At 60.5% G+C, this 16,698-nt stretch overlaps 1 protein-coding gene across 1 annotated transcript; it reads right to left on the bottom strand.

Annotated features, from left to right (window-relative positions):
* Positions 1-5,565: 5,565 nt before the first annotated feature.
* On the bottom strand, positions 5,566-15,403 carry NUAK2 (NUAK family kinase 2). Its single transcript, XM_062605402.1, has 7 exons — positions 15,080-15,403; positions 10,618-10,738; positions 9,215-9,366; positions 8,865-8,930; positions 7,931-8,050; positions 7,602-7,734; positions 5,566-7,521 (listed from the first exon to the last, which is right to left on the bottom strand). The coding sequence occupies exons 1-7, from the start codon at positions 15,386-15,388 to the stop codon at positions 6,389-6,391; spliced, it is 2,034 nt and encodes a 677-aa protein (XP_062461386.1). The 5' UTR covers positions 15,389-15,403; the 3' UTR covers positions 5,566-6,388.
* Between the last annotated feature and the right edge of the window lie 1,295 nt (positions 15,404-16,698).

Raw genomic sequence — 16,698 nt, 5'->3', positions numbered from 1 at the left:
AATTCAAAGACGGGTTGGAGGGTTCCTGCACCCTGGGGTGCCCGGGGTGAGGGGTGGCCCCCTTCCCCTGCCTCGCCTGCGGGATGGTCTGTCACCACTGTGAGCTTGGAAGCAGTAAGGATGGGGTTGGTGTCTAAGGGGTAATTGCACTTCTTGGAGGTGAGCGAGGCAGTGATTGATCCTGGATTCGGTATTTGATCTCTGTTCTGCTGGTGGATCTCCCAACACACCCTCGCAGCATCCTTGCTGCCCAAGGAGAGGAGCACCAAGAGCTGGAGGCTGCTTCCTCATGCAGGAACCCAGAGGTGCTCACCTCCTCTTTGGGGTGCTACTGGCATTGCCTCAGCCCTGGTCCACACCCCCTTCACCCCTCTGCAAAGCCTGGCATGGAGACCCTCACCCAGGCAGCCATTGGGACACCCGACCCAGGCACACCGTGGAGTGCAGTGCAGAGGGGAGGGGTCCCAGGGAGGAGGAGGAGGAAGATGAGGAGGAAAGGGGGGGATGTTGGCACTCATCAGTGGGAAACCCGGCCGGACCCCAGGCATTCCGCCCCCCCGCCCAAGCTTAGGCCCGCTAAAGAAAGAGCTGGTACGGGGATGAAATGCTTCGCATTCCTACGCTGTCTCCGGGGGAATTTCGACTGCTCTGCATGAGAAATGCTCCTGCCCCCGGGGGCAGCGCGTCTGGAGGACAAAGATCCGAGCGGAAAGGCTTAAAGCGGAGCAGAGGCAGAGCCGGCGGCAGCTCCGGGGCGCTGGGGCTCACCTGGGTGCCGGCAGGGACTGCGTTAGTGGTGGGACAAGGGATGATGGGCTCAGGCTGGAGCAGGGGGAGTTCATGCTGGAGGCAAAGCAGAAGCTTTCCCTGTGCGGGTGCGGACAGGCAGGGGCAGGCAGGTTGGCACGGGCAGACCAGAGCATCCCTCTGCAGCCACCAAAGGCACATGAGCAGCAGCTTGTGGTGACACCGGGCTTCAGGAAGGGCAGCGTCTGTGGGTGCTGTGCTGGGGCCATGCTGTCCTCTGCTCCCTGCTCCTGCCGGCCTCTGAGCCCCATACACCCATGGGGCAGCCCGTCAAGCTCCTACGAACCCGTCAGCCCCCATCTCAGCTCCGCAGGGAGGGGAAAGGCTCAAGGTTACCCCTGAACTCCATGTTGATCCCCGTGGAGCCGGCTGCTTGTGGCCAATCTCACAACCTAATTGCACGTTTGAAAACACTTGTCTGGGGCTGGGGTAAAGGGAGGCTTTAAGGAGGAAAATGAAGAGGAATTTAATTAAGGGCAGTGCTGGGAATGTCTCTACCACAATAAAGATAAGGAGGATCAATTGCTTCTTTCCTAGGATCAAAGGGAAGGGCTGGAGGGGGAAGTGAGGCTGTCGGGCAGCTACAAAGCGCAGGGGAGGGAGGGGAAGGTGAGGGGAGAAAGGCACAAGAGAAAGCAGGAGGAAGACAGATGAGGCAGAACCGATGGTGGTGTCCCCAGGGCTGCCGGGGCCTGCGGGTCCATCGGAGTGTGGCAGAGGCTGGGGGTCCCCGCTGTGGCCAAGGCCACCAGGGAGGAGCAGGGGCCGGGGCAGCATCATCCCTCCCCTTCAAACGGCCTCATCTCACCCAGCCAGGCACCAGCTCAGGCCATGGCCCGGTTGTGCCTTCACGAGGCTGCGCAGGTCCCAGTGTACATCAAATGCAGCATTTGGTGCCCCACAGCAGGCTCCAAATGGCCAAAGGCACTGGCCAAGGGCTCAGAACCCTGCTGCTGCCCCAGCTCACCACAGGGCCGCCGTTACCTTGTGGGGAGCAGAAGGCTCTGAAACGCCCCTGCCAAGAGCCTTTTGTGCACCAGGAGGGAGGTTCCGTCCCGCAGCCCAGCGCCATGGGGGAGCTCATCCCGTGTCTCACATGGGAACGGAGCACAGGACCGTTGGGAGCTGCAGGGGAGGGCGATTTCCCAGCAAACCTGGGTGCTCTGAATGCAAAGAAGCACCCAGACAGGTTTCTTGGGAGGGCTGGACCCGCTGGTCCCGAACCCAGGAGGTGGTACCCAGCCAAGCGAGGCAGCCCCGATGATCCAGCGAGGCCGCGCTTTGCATCTCCAGGCACCCGAGTAACTGTGTGAGCTACAGATTCCAGTTCCTCCAGGTGGAATGGGAACACCAGTACCCACAGGACCTACCAGGGAGTTTGCCACGGGGCCTGCTTCTTGCACTCGTGGTGTTTGCATAGGTGGGGACATCACTGTCATGGAGGAGCAGGTTTGCATCCCCAGCTGGGAACCTCTGCCCCACGCGTGCGCTGCTGCCTGCGGAACGGGCTCGTCTCTTGCCTCACCTGCTTGTGCACAAAGCCAAACCCGCACCCGGAGGAAGCGGTTGAGCCGGCTCCGGTGGCAGCCTGGCACCGAGACAGCATCGGGGTGTGCCAGGGCCCCACTGCGCTCGCTGGGTGCTGCACAGCGGGGCTGGTTCAGTGTCCCCATCAGTGCCTCCCGTGCCTGCTCTGCGCATGGGGGAAGGTCCTGAGGAGCACACGGGTTTATTGCCAGATGGAGCTCTCCGTGCAGCCGTGCCTGGAGGATGGGGCTGTGCTGGGCAGGATGCTCAAGCAAAGGGTGGGAGCATTTGTGTGGCTTTCACATCCCGTCAGCTCATGGCAGGGTGGAAGCCAGGGCAGGTTTGAGGGAAGGCTGAGATGAGCTCTTAGGCAGAAGCTCTTCCCTGTGAGGGTGCTGAGGCGCTGGCACAGGGTGCCCAGAGAAGCTGTGGCTGCCCCATCCCTGGCAGTGCTCAAGGCCAGGTTGGACACAGGGGCTTGGAGCAAGCTGCTCCAGTGGAAGGGGTCCCTGCCTGTGGCAGGGGTTGGAGCTGGAGGAGCTTTAAGGTCCCTTCCAACCCAAACCAGGCTGGGATTCTGTGATTCTATGACAGGAGATGGTCCCTCAGGTGAAATCCCTGCTCCATGCTCTGCCCCCTCCTGCTGCAGCCCCAGTGCTGCAGGCTCCGGTCTGGAGACATGAGCAGAGTCCTCCTGCTTGGAGAAATCCTGGGAGCTGCCCCCCTGAGCAGCACCACCGGGGTCCAGAGGGGCCCAGGGGCTTCAGGAGGTGAGGTCCAGGATCCCATGCGTAGGTCTCAGATGTGACGCAGCCATTCCTCATGCTCCAAGGAACAGGATCAAAGTTCCCGGGTGCTGCTTTCTCCCCTTCCTTGGGCTGCTCCAGCCTGCAGCAAAGCGCCATTGAAGATGGGAGCACTTTCATGTGGGGATTTCTCTTCTTCAGATCTTCAAAGACCTGCAGCAATCAAACAGGTCCCTGTGCAGGCATCCTAAGACAAAAGCCCCACTTTGAAAGCATCACAGGCGAAAGCAGCAGCGGGACTTTGTTGTGTTAATTGTTCTGGCTCCACGTTAGGACAAAACGCCTTAGAACTGGTGCTGGCTCCGGGCCCACGGGCAGAAAAGTGCTCCAGAAGGAAAGCTGAGGGAAAGAAAACCACCAAGAGGAGGTTCCCACCGGAAGGAATGGCCGCAGGTGGCTGCTGGGGAGATGACAGCCAGCGGGCGGCTGATCGCGAAACCCCAGGGTACCTGGGGCATCCGCCTGCGCATCATTGAGCTGCTCCGTGCCCTGGGCATCAGCGGGAGCTGGCTGCTGAGAACCAAGGTGGCATTGCCATCATCTCCTTTCCAGCATGCCCATGGCAGGGCTTGGAACTGGATGATCTTAAGGTCCTTTCCAACCCAACCCATTCTGCATTTCTCTGAGAGGGGTTCTATGCACAGCTGTTAAAGAACCACAGGCTGGGTTGGAAGGGACCCTCATCCAGTTCCACCCCTGCCGTGAGCAGGGACAAGATGCAATGGGGAGCAGAGCCCCATGATGTGCTTTGGGTCACAGGACACGGCTCCCTCCCCCCAGTCCTGTTCCTCCTGCCCTGCTCCGAGCCCAAATATGGGCCCGGCACATCCGTGCTCCGGCACAAGCCCGGGCAGGAGCGGGCCCGCGGGGTGACTCAGCTCCCGGTGCGGGGAAACCAGCCCGGCCGGGCAGGACCTGCTGGGAGTGGCGCTGGAGCCTCTCCTGCTCCCCAGCCCTGACCCAAAGCACCCCTTTTGTCCCCCCCACGGGCACTGGGGGTGCTCGGGGATGGCACATGGGGACCCCCAGGTGACCAGCGCCCACCATAGGGGTGCAAGGGACCCTGCAGGAGCACAGCTCCGCTCCCACACGCCGGGGCAGCAAACACAGAGGGGCCAAATGCCCCAAAGATGGCATTTTCTCAGCAGAAATGCTGCTGAGGTCATGGTCACCCACGTCAAACCCCCCCTCACCGAGTGGGATGGATGGAGCTGAGCAGCCTCCGGGAGCTCGGGAAGCAGGAGGGAAGCAAAGAGCTTGAGAATCCTTGGGATGAAAGGGCTGGATAAAAGAGAGCCCTTAATAATAGTGGTGGCCTGAAAGGGGGGCTCAGCCCCCGGGGGGGGGAGCTGCCATACGGGGGCAGCGGAAACCAGGGCTGGGATGAAAGGAGCGTTGCCAAGGGCTGGCGCGGGAATGCCGGGAACACGGGCACGGTGCGGAGGGGGGGTCTCAGCGGTGCCTTTGGGCTGGGGCTCCTTCAGCCGGGGGGGCTCCATTGCGCAGCGCCCCAGCTCAGCAAGAGGGGAGGTTCTCTTGCATCACTGCTGGAACCAGACCGCAGCACCCCGGGATGCTCTGGAATCAAACCAAGCAGGAGGCTCTGCCCCTCAGTTCAAACCTCAGCCCAGCCTTGGGATGCTCCACGCGCTGGAGCCGCAGGTGCTGCAGCTCCCACTTCGCCCTCAGCACCCACAGGGCACAGGGACTTTGCCCGGGATAAGCTGGATGCCCTCGGAGCAGCTTGGAGTTTCCCAATAGCACGGGAAGCACGCAGGGAATGCACAGTAGGGGGCAGAGCGTAAGGGCCCCCCACGGCTTCAGCCATGGGCAGAGGGGCAGCATTCCTGGCAGGCAGCCCTGCCTCCATGGCGCAGGATCTCCATGGTGGAGAACTGGAGCATCTCCTGTTAACTGGAAATCATTCCAGTGCTTTACAGAGCCATAAAACTGGTTCTGATGGCACGAGAGGAGGAAGGAACGAGGGGGAAAGGGCTGGAGAAGAGGCAGCCAAGGGTACCTGTTCCAGCCGAGATCCAGCTCATTCATTGCCCTCTGGGTCAGGGGCTCAGTGCTGGCACCATCACTGTGCTGGGTACCCCAACAGCAGCTCCAGCCTCCATCCATCACCCTCTCGTGGGTGCTGAGTCCCCAGCAAAGGGATGAACCTCATCACAGCTCAGCACCCCACAGCACGGGGACACCAGTTTAAACACACAGTGCATGGAGATTTTACATGCGCAGAACACGTGTCCAGAGTCACAGGGAGGTTTTATATCCCATAGAATGCGTGTTCAGAGCTAACTCACGCTCAGTTGTAATGGAGTGAGACCCAGCCCCATCCCACAGGATGCTGAGACATCCCACCTCCTTGTCCATCCCCCCCAGCCCGTGCTGCACAGCAATCACAGGAACAGCTCAGATCTACCATTTGCTTTGAATTTAATGGTTTTTCCAAGACCACTTTGTAGGGAGGAGGGAAAACCACACCCTGGAGAAGGGAAAGGGCCAGCGGGTATGTGGCAATAGTGCAACAGAGCTTCCACGTGTGGCACATGAGACAGCACAGACACCTCCATCCCTCCATTGAGGACCTGCGGGAGGCTGTGATGGAGCCAGACACATCCCGTGCTGCTGCAGTTCTGCACCAAGGTGGGCAAAGGCAATAAATAAAGTGGTGCCTCCCCAAAGGCACTTCTGTTTTCCTCCTCTCACCATTAAAAAGTAACCCCCCCCCCCCCAAACCCCACATTGGCATCAGAGCGCGCTCAGACTGGGGTTTTGGCCAGATCCAGTTGTGTCTCTCAGTGCAGGAGAGGGAAGAGCCAGGGTCTGGGCGCTATGGACCCATTGCCAGCACATCCCAAGAGCCCAGAGCCCTGCAGCAGCTTCCAGCCCTCCCCAGTACCCTGCTACATGTCCAGCTTGTTTGAGGTATATCACCCACCCCGTCGCTACCTTGTGCGGCCAAAATACAGTGCAAAGACAAAAACACCCACCCAGCCCCCTGGTTTCACCCTCCCCACCATGAGATGAGCCTGCTTGCAAGGGCAGGATGGAGCAAGGAGCCTCCGGGCCCCGCAGCCCCTCCAAGGGGGATCACTTGGGGCTTGGGTCCATTTAATGGCCTGGGGCATCCCCCTCCAGTGCCTCCCCCCCCAGCCCCGCGGGGCACAAGGCTGCAAGGTGAATGTGTGGGGCGCGGCTCCGCACCCCCAGGCACGCACAGCACCGCGCTGGCGGTGCCCTCAGCTCAGCTTCATGCCGATGGGCACGGCCCGGCTGTAGAGCTCGGTGACGCTGCCGCACCCGGCCAGGGCCGCGCTGCTCCCTGCCAGCGGGCTCCGGCAGTGGGTGACGGTCCAGCGGCGCAGCCTGCGCCCTTCCTCCGCCTCCTCCTCCTCCTCCAGGCGGAGCAGGCTGTCGGCGGAGACGCAGCCCCGCATGCCCCTGCTGCCGGCGGGGATGCGGGCGGGCAGGTCCAGCTGCTCGAAGGACTCCGTGGACAGGATGCTGTCCTCGCTGACGGCGCTGGACGGGCGGGCGCGGGGCGCCTGGGGCAGGGGCACCTCATTGAACCCCCCAAAGCCCTGCCCGGGGGGACCCTCCGCCTCGGTGCTGCCAGAGGAGAACTTGCCATTGTGCTTGAGGATGCCTTTCCTGCGGGCAGGGAGACCCTGGGCGCCCGGCTCCGGGGACGGGGTGTCAGCAAACACGTTCCCATCGAGGTCCAAGCTGGCTGCATCCAGGACATCCCCAGACTCGCAGCACTCCAGGGATGAGTAATACCCCGACTCCCTCGCCGAGGGCTTCTTCAGTATTCCCTTCTTGGGCACGGCTGCGGGCACTGCTCCGGCGGCCGCGTTGCCAGGCAGCATTCCCGAGGACAGGATGCGGGTGAGACCCGCAGCAGCCGCCTCATCATCCTCACCCCTCGCCTCTCCCATGGGCGCTGCTGCCGGGGGGCCGGGGCCCGGCACCTTCTGCTCGCAGGAGTTTCTCTTCTTCAGGATGCCCTTGGGCCGCTTGAGGATGGACTTGGAGGGGTTCTCCGGGGGCAGGGCCACCTCCTGCAGCGCGTGGGAGACGTCGTTCTCCTTCTTGGACTTCTTGAGGGAGCGCTGCCGCTCCAGGGCCGCGCCGGGCAGGTGCTGCTTCAGGAAGCATCGCACCTTGGAGCTGTTCTCCAGGAGGGGCCGTGAGGAGCGGCGAAGCCACTCTGCCACCGTGGCCAGGGGGGAGTCGCTCTCCCGCAGCAGCTCCTGCTCCCCAAGGGGCACTTTGTAGCCCCAGTTCACCCACCAGTGCGTGGCGATGTCCTCGATGGTGGCGCGGCGCTCCGGGTTCACCATCAGCATCCAGCGGATCAGCCCGCAGGCATCTGCGGAAGGGGCAGGTGAGGGGCTGAGGATTGCACATGGAAGGGGACACACACACACAGGGTGCTGGGGACCTGCCTACCTGAGAGCTTGGTGGGCTCCCGGTAGTCCCCACTCGTGATCTGCTTGACCAGAGTCTTGTAGTCGTGGCCATCGAACGGCATCGTGCCATGGACCAGGATGTAGAGGAGGACACCCAGGGACCAGCTATCCACCTGCCGGGGGGACAGATGAGCCTGGAGAGGGGGCACAGCAGGACCAGGCTGCCCCGGCCCTCACCCTGGCTGCAGGACCCTCCCAGGCAGTCCCAAGGGAGGGCTGTCACCGGTCTGTGGTTCTGTGAACCAGTGACTTCCCCAAGTGCAAGCAAAGAGAAGAGGCTCCCGCACACAGGGGTAAGGCATCGCCTACCTCCGGGCCCTTGTATGGCCTCCCGTTGATGATCTCGGGGGATGCGTAGAGAGGGCTGCCGCAGTACGTCTGCAGGAGCTTGTCCTGCTGGTAAACGTTGGACAGCCCGAAGTCTGCAATCTGGAGAGATGATTTAGAGCCGTTATCCCAGCAGCATCGCCCCAAAGCTCCCCAGCTCCAAGCCTGGCTGAATCCAGGGCTGTGCTTAGCACCCCGGTGTGCTCAGGGAGCAGCAGGAGCCTGGCTTCCTGCCCCTGAGGCTGCTGCATCCTGCCCATGGCAGCTCTGTGGCTCCATCATCAGCACACTGGGAGCAGAGGCAAAGGTGTGGTTATAGGGAGAGCCTCCAGCTCCCTCGCAGCCACATGAGGCTGCTTCAGGGACATTCATCATCCCCCTCGCACCAGCACCTCGCAGTGAACAGAAGCTCCCAATTCCCAAGTCACCCCTTGCAGAGATAGAGCCCCGCACCCTGTCCATCACCAGTTCCAAGCTGTGGCCGTGTCCTTCCTCTCTGGGAGGCTGCAGACAAAAAGCATCACCCAGGGCCAGTGAAGCTGGGAATCTCCCTGGGAGAACCCTTCCTTATCCAGCTGGGCGGGTTTTGACCTCAGACTTTGCCTTCTTATCAGCAGGCACATATGTAGATTCTGGTGTTACTGGGCAGCACTGGGGCTCTGCAGCCTCTCTGGCTCCACTGCCAGGCACAGACAGCAGGGGCAGGGACCAGCACCCTCCTGGCTCCCCATCTCCTGGGTAAAGAGCATTGCAGCTGATGGCAGCAGGCCCAGAGCTGACAGATGGCTCACTGCAGCCCCTGGAAGCACGTGTCCTAAGGGAGGGGGGTGTTGTTGTCACCCCTTGTCCATCCCCAGTGGGCAGCATCCCTTAGACCCCTTCACCAGGTGACACCAAAGCATGGCCAGGCTCTCACCTTGATATTCCCGTTGGCATCGAGAAGGATGTTCTCCAGCTTCAGGTCCCTGTGGACAATCCCGTTCTGCACAAGGGGGAGCAGGGGTTACTTTACAGCACGTTTGAGGAAGGGAAAGTCGGGTCACGCAACCAGGATGCGGTGACAGCAATCAGAGGAGCAGTAAATGCCCCTGGGTGCACCATGAGGACGAGCTGCAAACCACGTCCCGACACCGGCGCTGCCGGGAGCAGGGTGGCACCCCAGGAACCACGGGCACCGCATCCCAACGCGCCCGCTGCAGCCCTGCCTGGAGCCGGCCGTGCTGCGCACCCTGCCGCCCTCCCGGTGGGAATGCGGTGCCCACCCACCTTGTGGCAGTAGTAGACGGCGGACACGACCTGGCGGAAGAAGTGCCGTGCCTCGTGCTCCGTGAGCCGCTGCCGCTCGCTGATGTAGTCGTAGAGGTCGCCCTTGCTGGCGTACTCCATCACGATGACGATCTTGCTGCTGTTCTCAAACACTGCCAGGGGTGGGCATTAACCCGTCAGAGGCGTGCTCCGAGCTCCCAGCACAAGCACTGTGCGGGGCTCTAACACTTCCCACCCCACTGCCTGTCCCTTGGTCTCCTTCGCGGAGCAGGAGGTGCTGGGGCGTCTGCAGGAGGGGGTGGCCGGAGCTGTCGCCCTCATCCCACAGGGCCACCGGGGCTGCTGCGGCCATAGGAGAAAGGGCTCTGCTCTGCCAGAAGGGGACCAAGACCCGTGGTTCATCACTAGGTAAAGCCCTGCCAAGGGGAAAGGTGATGGAGCTCCTGGCGGGCACAGCCATGGGGCCCTCCTGTGTTCCCCATTGCTCCCACACGTCCAAGCCAAGAGCTGTTTGCAGAGCACTCCCTCCGTATTTTCAGCTCCAGCAATGAGTGACTCAGTCCCTGCAAACACAGCGCAGGAGCTGCCAAGCCACTCGCTTTTGTTTGGAGTACAGAAGGACTTTGGATACCTCACATACACCAGCGAGGTGGCACCGGCCACGTGCTGGCCCAGCACAATGAACCTGGGCAGATCCAGCCCCACGAAGAGCACGGGGCACGCGGGGTTTAAGCAAAGACTGATCCAGCTGGGGTTTGCTCCAAGTCTGGTCCTATCTATAGCTTGAGAAGTTCCCCTTTGGCTGGTGTTGCCCCACACCTTGGGAATGGGGCAGCCCTGGCCATAAAGCCAAGCTCAGCAGCACCAAGAGCTCTCCCAGCACCCTGTGGGTTGGTTTGCCTATGCTCCAGGGAGGGAATGAGGATTCCAGCACTGAGATCAGCTCCTGCCTAAGGCTGAGAGCGTAGCTGCAGATTCCCACTGCTCCAGCACTTGCTGTGGTTGGGATGAGCATCCAGCACAACCAGAGCCACACACAGCACTGGGGTTCATGGGGACCAGCTCCCCATCACGGCACATCCTCTCACCAGCTTCCTGACTCAAAAGGCCACGTCATTGTCTGGAATCAGCTTCCCTCTCCAGGCAGGAGGGGATGGGATGGGAAATGGCTATTTCTGGAGCAGGTATTTCCCCTTGAAGCTGCAGGAAAGTGCAGGGGAACACCGGCAGCACTGAGTCACCGGAGATAGCCAACAGCTTTGGCTCCGGATGAGCAGGGGGGTGAGAACATGAATGTGAGACCCACTGCAGATCCTGCTCTGGTAGCCAACCTTGGTACCCAGGCCTGGGATGCCTGGGGATGCTCTTGGAAAGGGGAGGAGAGGGAAGAGGAGGGCTCTCACCTTCATGGACAGCGATGATGTGGGGGTGGTTGAGGGAGGACATGATCTCAATCTCTCTCCGGATATGGACAAGGTCCTGCTCATCCTTGATTTTGTCTTTCCGGATTGACTTGATCGCTACCTGCGGGTGGGAACACGCACACAGGGTCACCCATCTGCCAGAGGCAGGAATGTTGTAGCTTCCCAAAGCCTGGTGCCAAGCAAGAAACCCCCCCTCTTCTTTCGGGAAGGGGCTCACAAGCAGGACATCAATGGCCCAGCTTCCCCATCAACTCCAATAAGCTTTAGCAAATAGGGTTTTAGACTTCCCAGGTCCTGCTTCCCAAGGGAAGCCTGCTGCCCGCTCCTCCTAGAGGAGCTCCCAAGCCTGCTCCCAAGCCTGCTCCCGCAGGTGGCGAGGCCCTGCTCCTCATTTATGTGTCGTGGCTTACAGGATTTGTGTCCCAGGCTCCAGCCGCCGCTGGACCGCAGCCAGCCGAAGGAATGTGACCTGCACACATGACTTGGAAGATAACAACAACAACAACGTCTTCCCGGGGTCAGGAAAGTGAAAAGGAACAAACCAGGTTTTGCTCTCCCTGTAAATGCTTATTTCAAGGAGCTGATTATGGAGAGGTAAGAGAGTTCGGGATAAAGAGCAGCTCCCTCCCAGGCGCAGGCCTAGGGGAGACCCAGCGCTGAGGATGCAGCCCCTTTCCAAGCTTTTCAAGTTATCCTCTACAAGGAAATTGAAAGGGGAGGAGAAAGAAGAGTAAAGGCTGGAGAATAGACGCCTTCTAATCCTCTTTCAAAGGGGCTGGGGAGAGACAATGTGCTCCTAGGGTTGAATTTACAACTGAATCCAGCAGAACCTCTTTTATTTCTACCAGGCAAGAATGCAGAACAGCATTAATCCTGCAAAGGGACCCCCACGCTGGTCTCCCAGCAACGGGGAGAGGGGCCATGGGCACCCACCAGCCCCCACTGCCAGCACAGCAGTGATGTTCATGGCTTCAATGCTCAGGGACCTCCTCCAGCTTTGGCTGTGCAGGATGGGTGCTCAGCCGTGATTCCCTCTGATTTAGGGGGGTTGGAAACCTCACTCCTTGGGGCCCACCAGGCAGCAAAAGGCTCGGAGCAAGGTTGCAGCCCTTGCTAAGCCAAGCCCATCGTACCCACAGCAGGTCTCCAGATGTTAAAGCAGCAAGAAAGCCACCACATCAGTGTCCTCATGGGAGAAGGATGTGCCAGTTTTGAGGGCTCAGATGGGCACGAGAGAGGTGACCATGGGATCCCTTTGGCCTCAGAGCACATCTCTGCTGCACTGGCCAGGGCAGGGGGTGCCCCCTGTGCACCATGAGAGCATGGTGCCTGCACCAGCCTTATGGCTTGAAGTAACGAAGCGGAATGGACTCCGGCCAAGGGAAGTTCAATAACCCAGGCCCAGGTTTCTGTACAAAGCAATACTGAAAGTGCTTAATAGCTTCTCGAAAGCCAGCTATTCTTTTCCACGACCTTTGCGCTAAGAACAGGTTAAAGTTTAACAAGCTTTTTGCTCCTGACCCCCATTAGAACGCAGGCAAAGCCTTTATGCAGCAAATCAGCCTCTCCTGCCCTCCCAAATTCCTCTTGGCTCGCTCTATTCACCTCCCTGCTAGGGCTCAGCATCCAGCCCAACACGTTTGCTTGCTGATCAAGGTGCTCCTGCACCTCCGCTGCGGAGCCGGAGCTCAGGGCAAGATCCCCAGCCCATAAAAACCCCGGCGGCTCCAGGCTGCCGGCGCTGGGAGCCTCGGGAGATGCCATCGGCTGCATCCAGCAGTGCTGGAGAACGCCCTCGCCTCTGAGCCTGCAGTTAGTGACCTCCGAGGCAGCCAGAGCAGGGCTGCAGCAGCAGGGAGCAGGTTTAGGGCACTGTTAGAGCCCAGGGCTAGCCTTGCTGAGTGCTGCCTGTGTAACGGGCACAGCACAGAGCGAGGGCACAGCACAGTCAGGATCCGCACCTACAGCGGACATGGAAGCAGCCGCTCAGGGGGGGATGATGCATCCCTGCAGGGAGGGTGCTCCGTGCTCCGTGCCATCCCATCCCTCCCCAGGGATGCTGAGAAGCAGCTTTGCTCCAAACCGTCCCCTACCCAAGAGGGCTGAGAGCAGAGCATCTCCCCTTGGGACAGAGGAGGCCATGCCTGCCCATCCTGGAGATGGGGACCAGCCCCAGCCTACACAGTGCCTTCACCACCAGTGCTACGAGAAGAATCTCCTGCAGGAAACAGCCCCAAGAAGCCCCATTGTAGGAGCCTGGAGAACTTGAAAGTACTTTCCAAGTCAAAGAGGCTTTAATTAAAGTTTTGGGGGCAGAACAGGTATTTTCAGCAGCTGCTGAAAGATGCATTAAGCTACAACCCCAGGCAGCACTTCAGAAGTTGTTCCAGATTGCAAAGTGCCGCATTTCATGCTCCATGAAATATGGATTACAACCCACTGCGGAAGAGATCGGGGTTCTCCCCTTGCTGGAGATCAAAAGAGCCTTTGCTGCTTGGGAATATCCCAGGTGCTGCCTTCCCCTTGACACCACACAAGCCCACAGACACTGGAAGTGAGTCCCACAGGGCCCGGATGCTGCCATGCAAACAGGTACACAGGGCAGCTTGCACCACCATGGCACACGATGCTGAGCCTTCAACCCAAAAGGTGCAGGGACAAAGGAAAAGAAAAGGGAAAACAATGCTTGATGCTTCAGGGACACAGTTTTCTAAGGGAACACATCAAAAGGCATGAGCATCGTTTCACCTAAAGGCTTTCTAACCACAAAACGTGGTGTTTTTAAAGAATGTTCATGGAAACCCCTCAAAATCAGCTGCAGGAGCCTGGTCTTTCCTGCAGTTGACCAATTGATCAGACATCTTACCCCAGGCTAAGTCCTGGTGGGCTGGCTCAAACTGAGAGGGAAAGAAGCAAGCTGGGCAGTACAAAGGTGGTTCAACATTCAGTGCATCTGACAGGGGCAGCTTCTGATCAGCCAGAGGCAAACCCCATGGATGGAGCAGCTCCAGCTTTACAACCTCAGCCGGCACCATGGGATCCCGCAAGGGGTAACCGGCGGAGGTGGCACTTCCTGCTCTCACACCTCGGTGTTTGGGAAGTGAAAGCCACTTAGAGCAGGAGCAAACAAGCACCCCGCTCCGGATAAACTGCAGATTAACCAGGTCCGGAAACGCTGAGTGCTCCAAGAAGGAATTTGTGGGAAGAGGAGACATCTGCGGTTAAACCTCCTGCTCCTACCCGGCCAGCCCGATGAGGCACTCGTTAAAGCTGTGACTGTCTCCTACTGAGGAGTCACTGGCCTGCGTGCTCGGTTTGCATTACAATAGCCCAATGCTGCTGGTCAAAGGAGGCCCTGTCCTGAGGGGCTCCCCCACATAGGTAGGTTTTCCTGCAGTTCAGATTCCCTGCTCCAGCTTTGTGAGGAGCAGACAGGGAAAGCCAAGACTTCTCACCCATCCCAAGGGGAGGGACCCTTCTAGGGCTGTGGGTGGAAGCTGCATTTCAAGGCCCTGATTATGCAGCAAAACAGCAGCTTCTTCCGAATCAGACCGGCTGCTGGAAGTGGTGGATGCGACTTAATGACGAGCTGTCGCATTACACAAGAAAACCTCTCAGATTCAAGCTGTTTCCCTTGTCATGCCTCTGCAGCGTGTTCGTGACTTGATCTCACACCCTGCTCTGCCCATCTGCGCCTGGCTGGGCCAGTCTCACTGGTCACAGCGAACCTCCTTGCTCACCCATGGCCTCAAGGCTGGTGGATGTGCAAGTGCCTTTCGTGGGGTCCATCCCACACCGCTGCGTGCTGGGGATGGAACAGAGGCAGGGAAATCACTGTCATTTTCCCCTTATGCCCTTGCAGATTCCCCAAGGACAGGGCTGCGTAGCTTCAAGGCCAGGTTGGATGGGGTCTGGAGCAACCTGGGCTAGTGAAAGGTGTCCCTGGCCGTGGATGAGCTTTAAGGTCCCTTCCATCCCAAACCATGCTATGACAGCAGCACCCACTTCCCCGCGGCCCCCCTCCACGCTCCCAGCACTGCACCACTTTGCTCTGGGTTGAGCCACACATCACACAGAGCCCCTTGATTCAGAGGGGCCGGGTGCTGCTGGTGAGCACCAAACCCAGCCAAGAACCGGGGCGAGAGGAAGGGGAAAACCCTTCAGACTCGAGAGCTGTGTTTGCTCTGGGCTGCCGGATGTCTGCAGGCTCCTTTCACCAGGAAGCCCGGCGCGGTCAAGTGGGCGAGAGGAGCTGCAGCCCCCGGAGGCGCTGGGTCCTCCCGCACCGCTGCCTCCCCGCACACTGCGCCGGGACCGGCTGCGGGGCCGCACTGGGGCTAGGGAATAGGGATGGAGGCACCGCGGGGGGGATGCTCAGCAAGCCCGCACCGGCTCCTTAGGAGGATGCGCGGAGGCTGGGAAGGGAAGAAATGCTCCTCACCAGCTTTCCGGAGCGCTCCCGGGCTTTCTTCACCTTCCCGTAGGTTCCCTTCCCCAGCGTCTCCAGGAACTCGTAGCGGTGCTTGAGGTTGTGCTTGTGGTGGTGCCGCTTCACCGCCTGCTTCTTCATCAGCGGCCGCGGGGACTTGGTGAGCTCCGCGGCCAGCGCTGCCCCCGCCGCCGGCTCCATGCCCGGCTCCATGCCCCGCTCCATGCCCCGCTCCATGCCCGGCTCCATGCCCGGCTCCATGCCCGGCTCCATGCCCGGCTCCATGCCCCGCTCCATGCCCCGCTCCATGCCCGGCTCCATTCCACGCCCGGCTCCAGCCCCGGTACCGGCTGCGCCGCCCTCCCCGGCCGCTAAAAGCAGCGGCGGCCGCGCCCCCCCCGCGCCCATTGGCCGCAAGGCGGCGGCCGCCCCGCCCGGGAGCCGGTGCGAGGAGCGGGGGGGGGCTGCGGGGAGACCCCACGGCTGGGGGGGACCCATGGGGCGAGAGGGAGAGCGCGGGGATAAAGGGGAGCCGCAGCGCGGGGCGCGGGGGGGCATCCACAAGCTGGGTGCGCGGGGGAGAGGGGGCAGAGGCAGCGCAGGCACAAAGGGGAAGCAGCGGCTGTGAAAGGGTCCCGCAGACTACGGGGAGCTGAGGAGGTTCCGGGTGATGCAGGGAGAGAGCCGGACCCAAAGGCTGAGAAGAGGCTGTGAGTTCATCACGGGGTGCCCGGAGAAGCTGTGGCTGCCCCATCCCTGGCAGTGCTCAAGGCCAGGCTGGACACAGGGGCTTGGAGCAAGCTGCTCCAGTGGAGGGGGTCCCTGCCCGTGACAGGGGTTGGAGCTGGAGGAGCTTTAAGGCTCCTTCCAGCCCAAACCAGTCTGGGATTCTATGATTCTAAGAAGCTCAGGACCAGAGTACTGGGAGGGTGCAGAGCAAAGCGCCTGGGTGCTGGACCCCAGGAGAGATGCAGGGACACAAGGCAGGCAGAAGCACAGCCGGCCGAGACCCACACCCAAGCTGCAAGGAGGGACTCAGCACGAGGGACTCAGAATAAAACATTTGAGGGCAACATCAGTGAGAGCCCCGGGCAAGCGCAGCCGGACCGCGCTCATCCCAGGACCACGCTTCCCCTCCTGGCTGCCCGGCTTGTGGGGTGGCACTGGGGGAGCACATCAGTGGCTGCTCGGGTGCTCCCACACAAAGGCTTCTCCCAGAAGCTTCTGTTCGGCTCCGCAGCACCTCCCGTGTGGTCTCTTTTGCCCTTGTGGTAAATCTTTGTTTTGAGATATTAAAAGAATGCAATTACTTCCCCAGAGCAGCCAAAACAAGAGGTCTTGCCCAGCTCTGGCATGTGTGAGGACACACCGTAGTGATTGAAGAAAGAGATAGCTCCAGCATTACTCATCCCCGCGCTTATAGCTGGATTTTCCCACCACTTCCAGCAGCTCAGGGGTTTGGAAGCGTCTGGGAGGGATGATTTAATCCAGCACCGGCCCCTCTCTGCGGGCTTTGTGTTCCTGAGGCGGTTCAGGATGGAGCGGTGCCGTGTCCCACCACGTATTGCAGCCGAAGCATCTCCGTGTCAGGATGAGACCCAGACAAGTGTCACCGTGCCCTGGGTGGTTTT

Source organism: Pezoporus occidentalis, unplaced genomic scaffold, assembly GCF_034315485.1.
Source record: "Pezoporus occidentalis ecotype Australia unplaced genomic scaffold, CSIRO_AGI_Poc_V1 ctg92, whole genome shotgun sequence".
NCBI classification, from domain to species: Eukaryota; Metazoa; Chordata; class Aves; order Psittaciformes; family Psittacidae; genus Pezoporus; species Pezoporus occidentalis.
The sequence above is the reverse complement of the archived record's forward strand: the minus strand, read 5'-3'. Positions and strand labels throughout refer to the sequence as shown.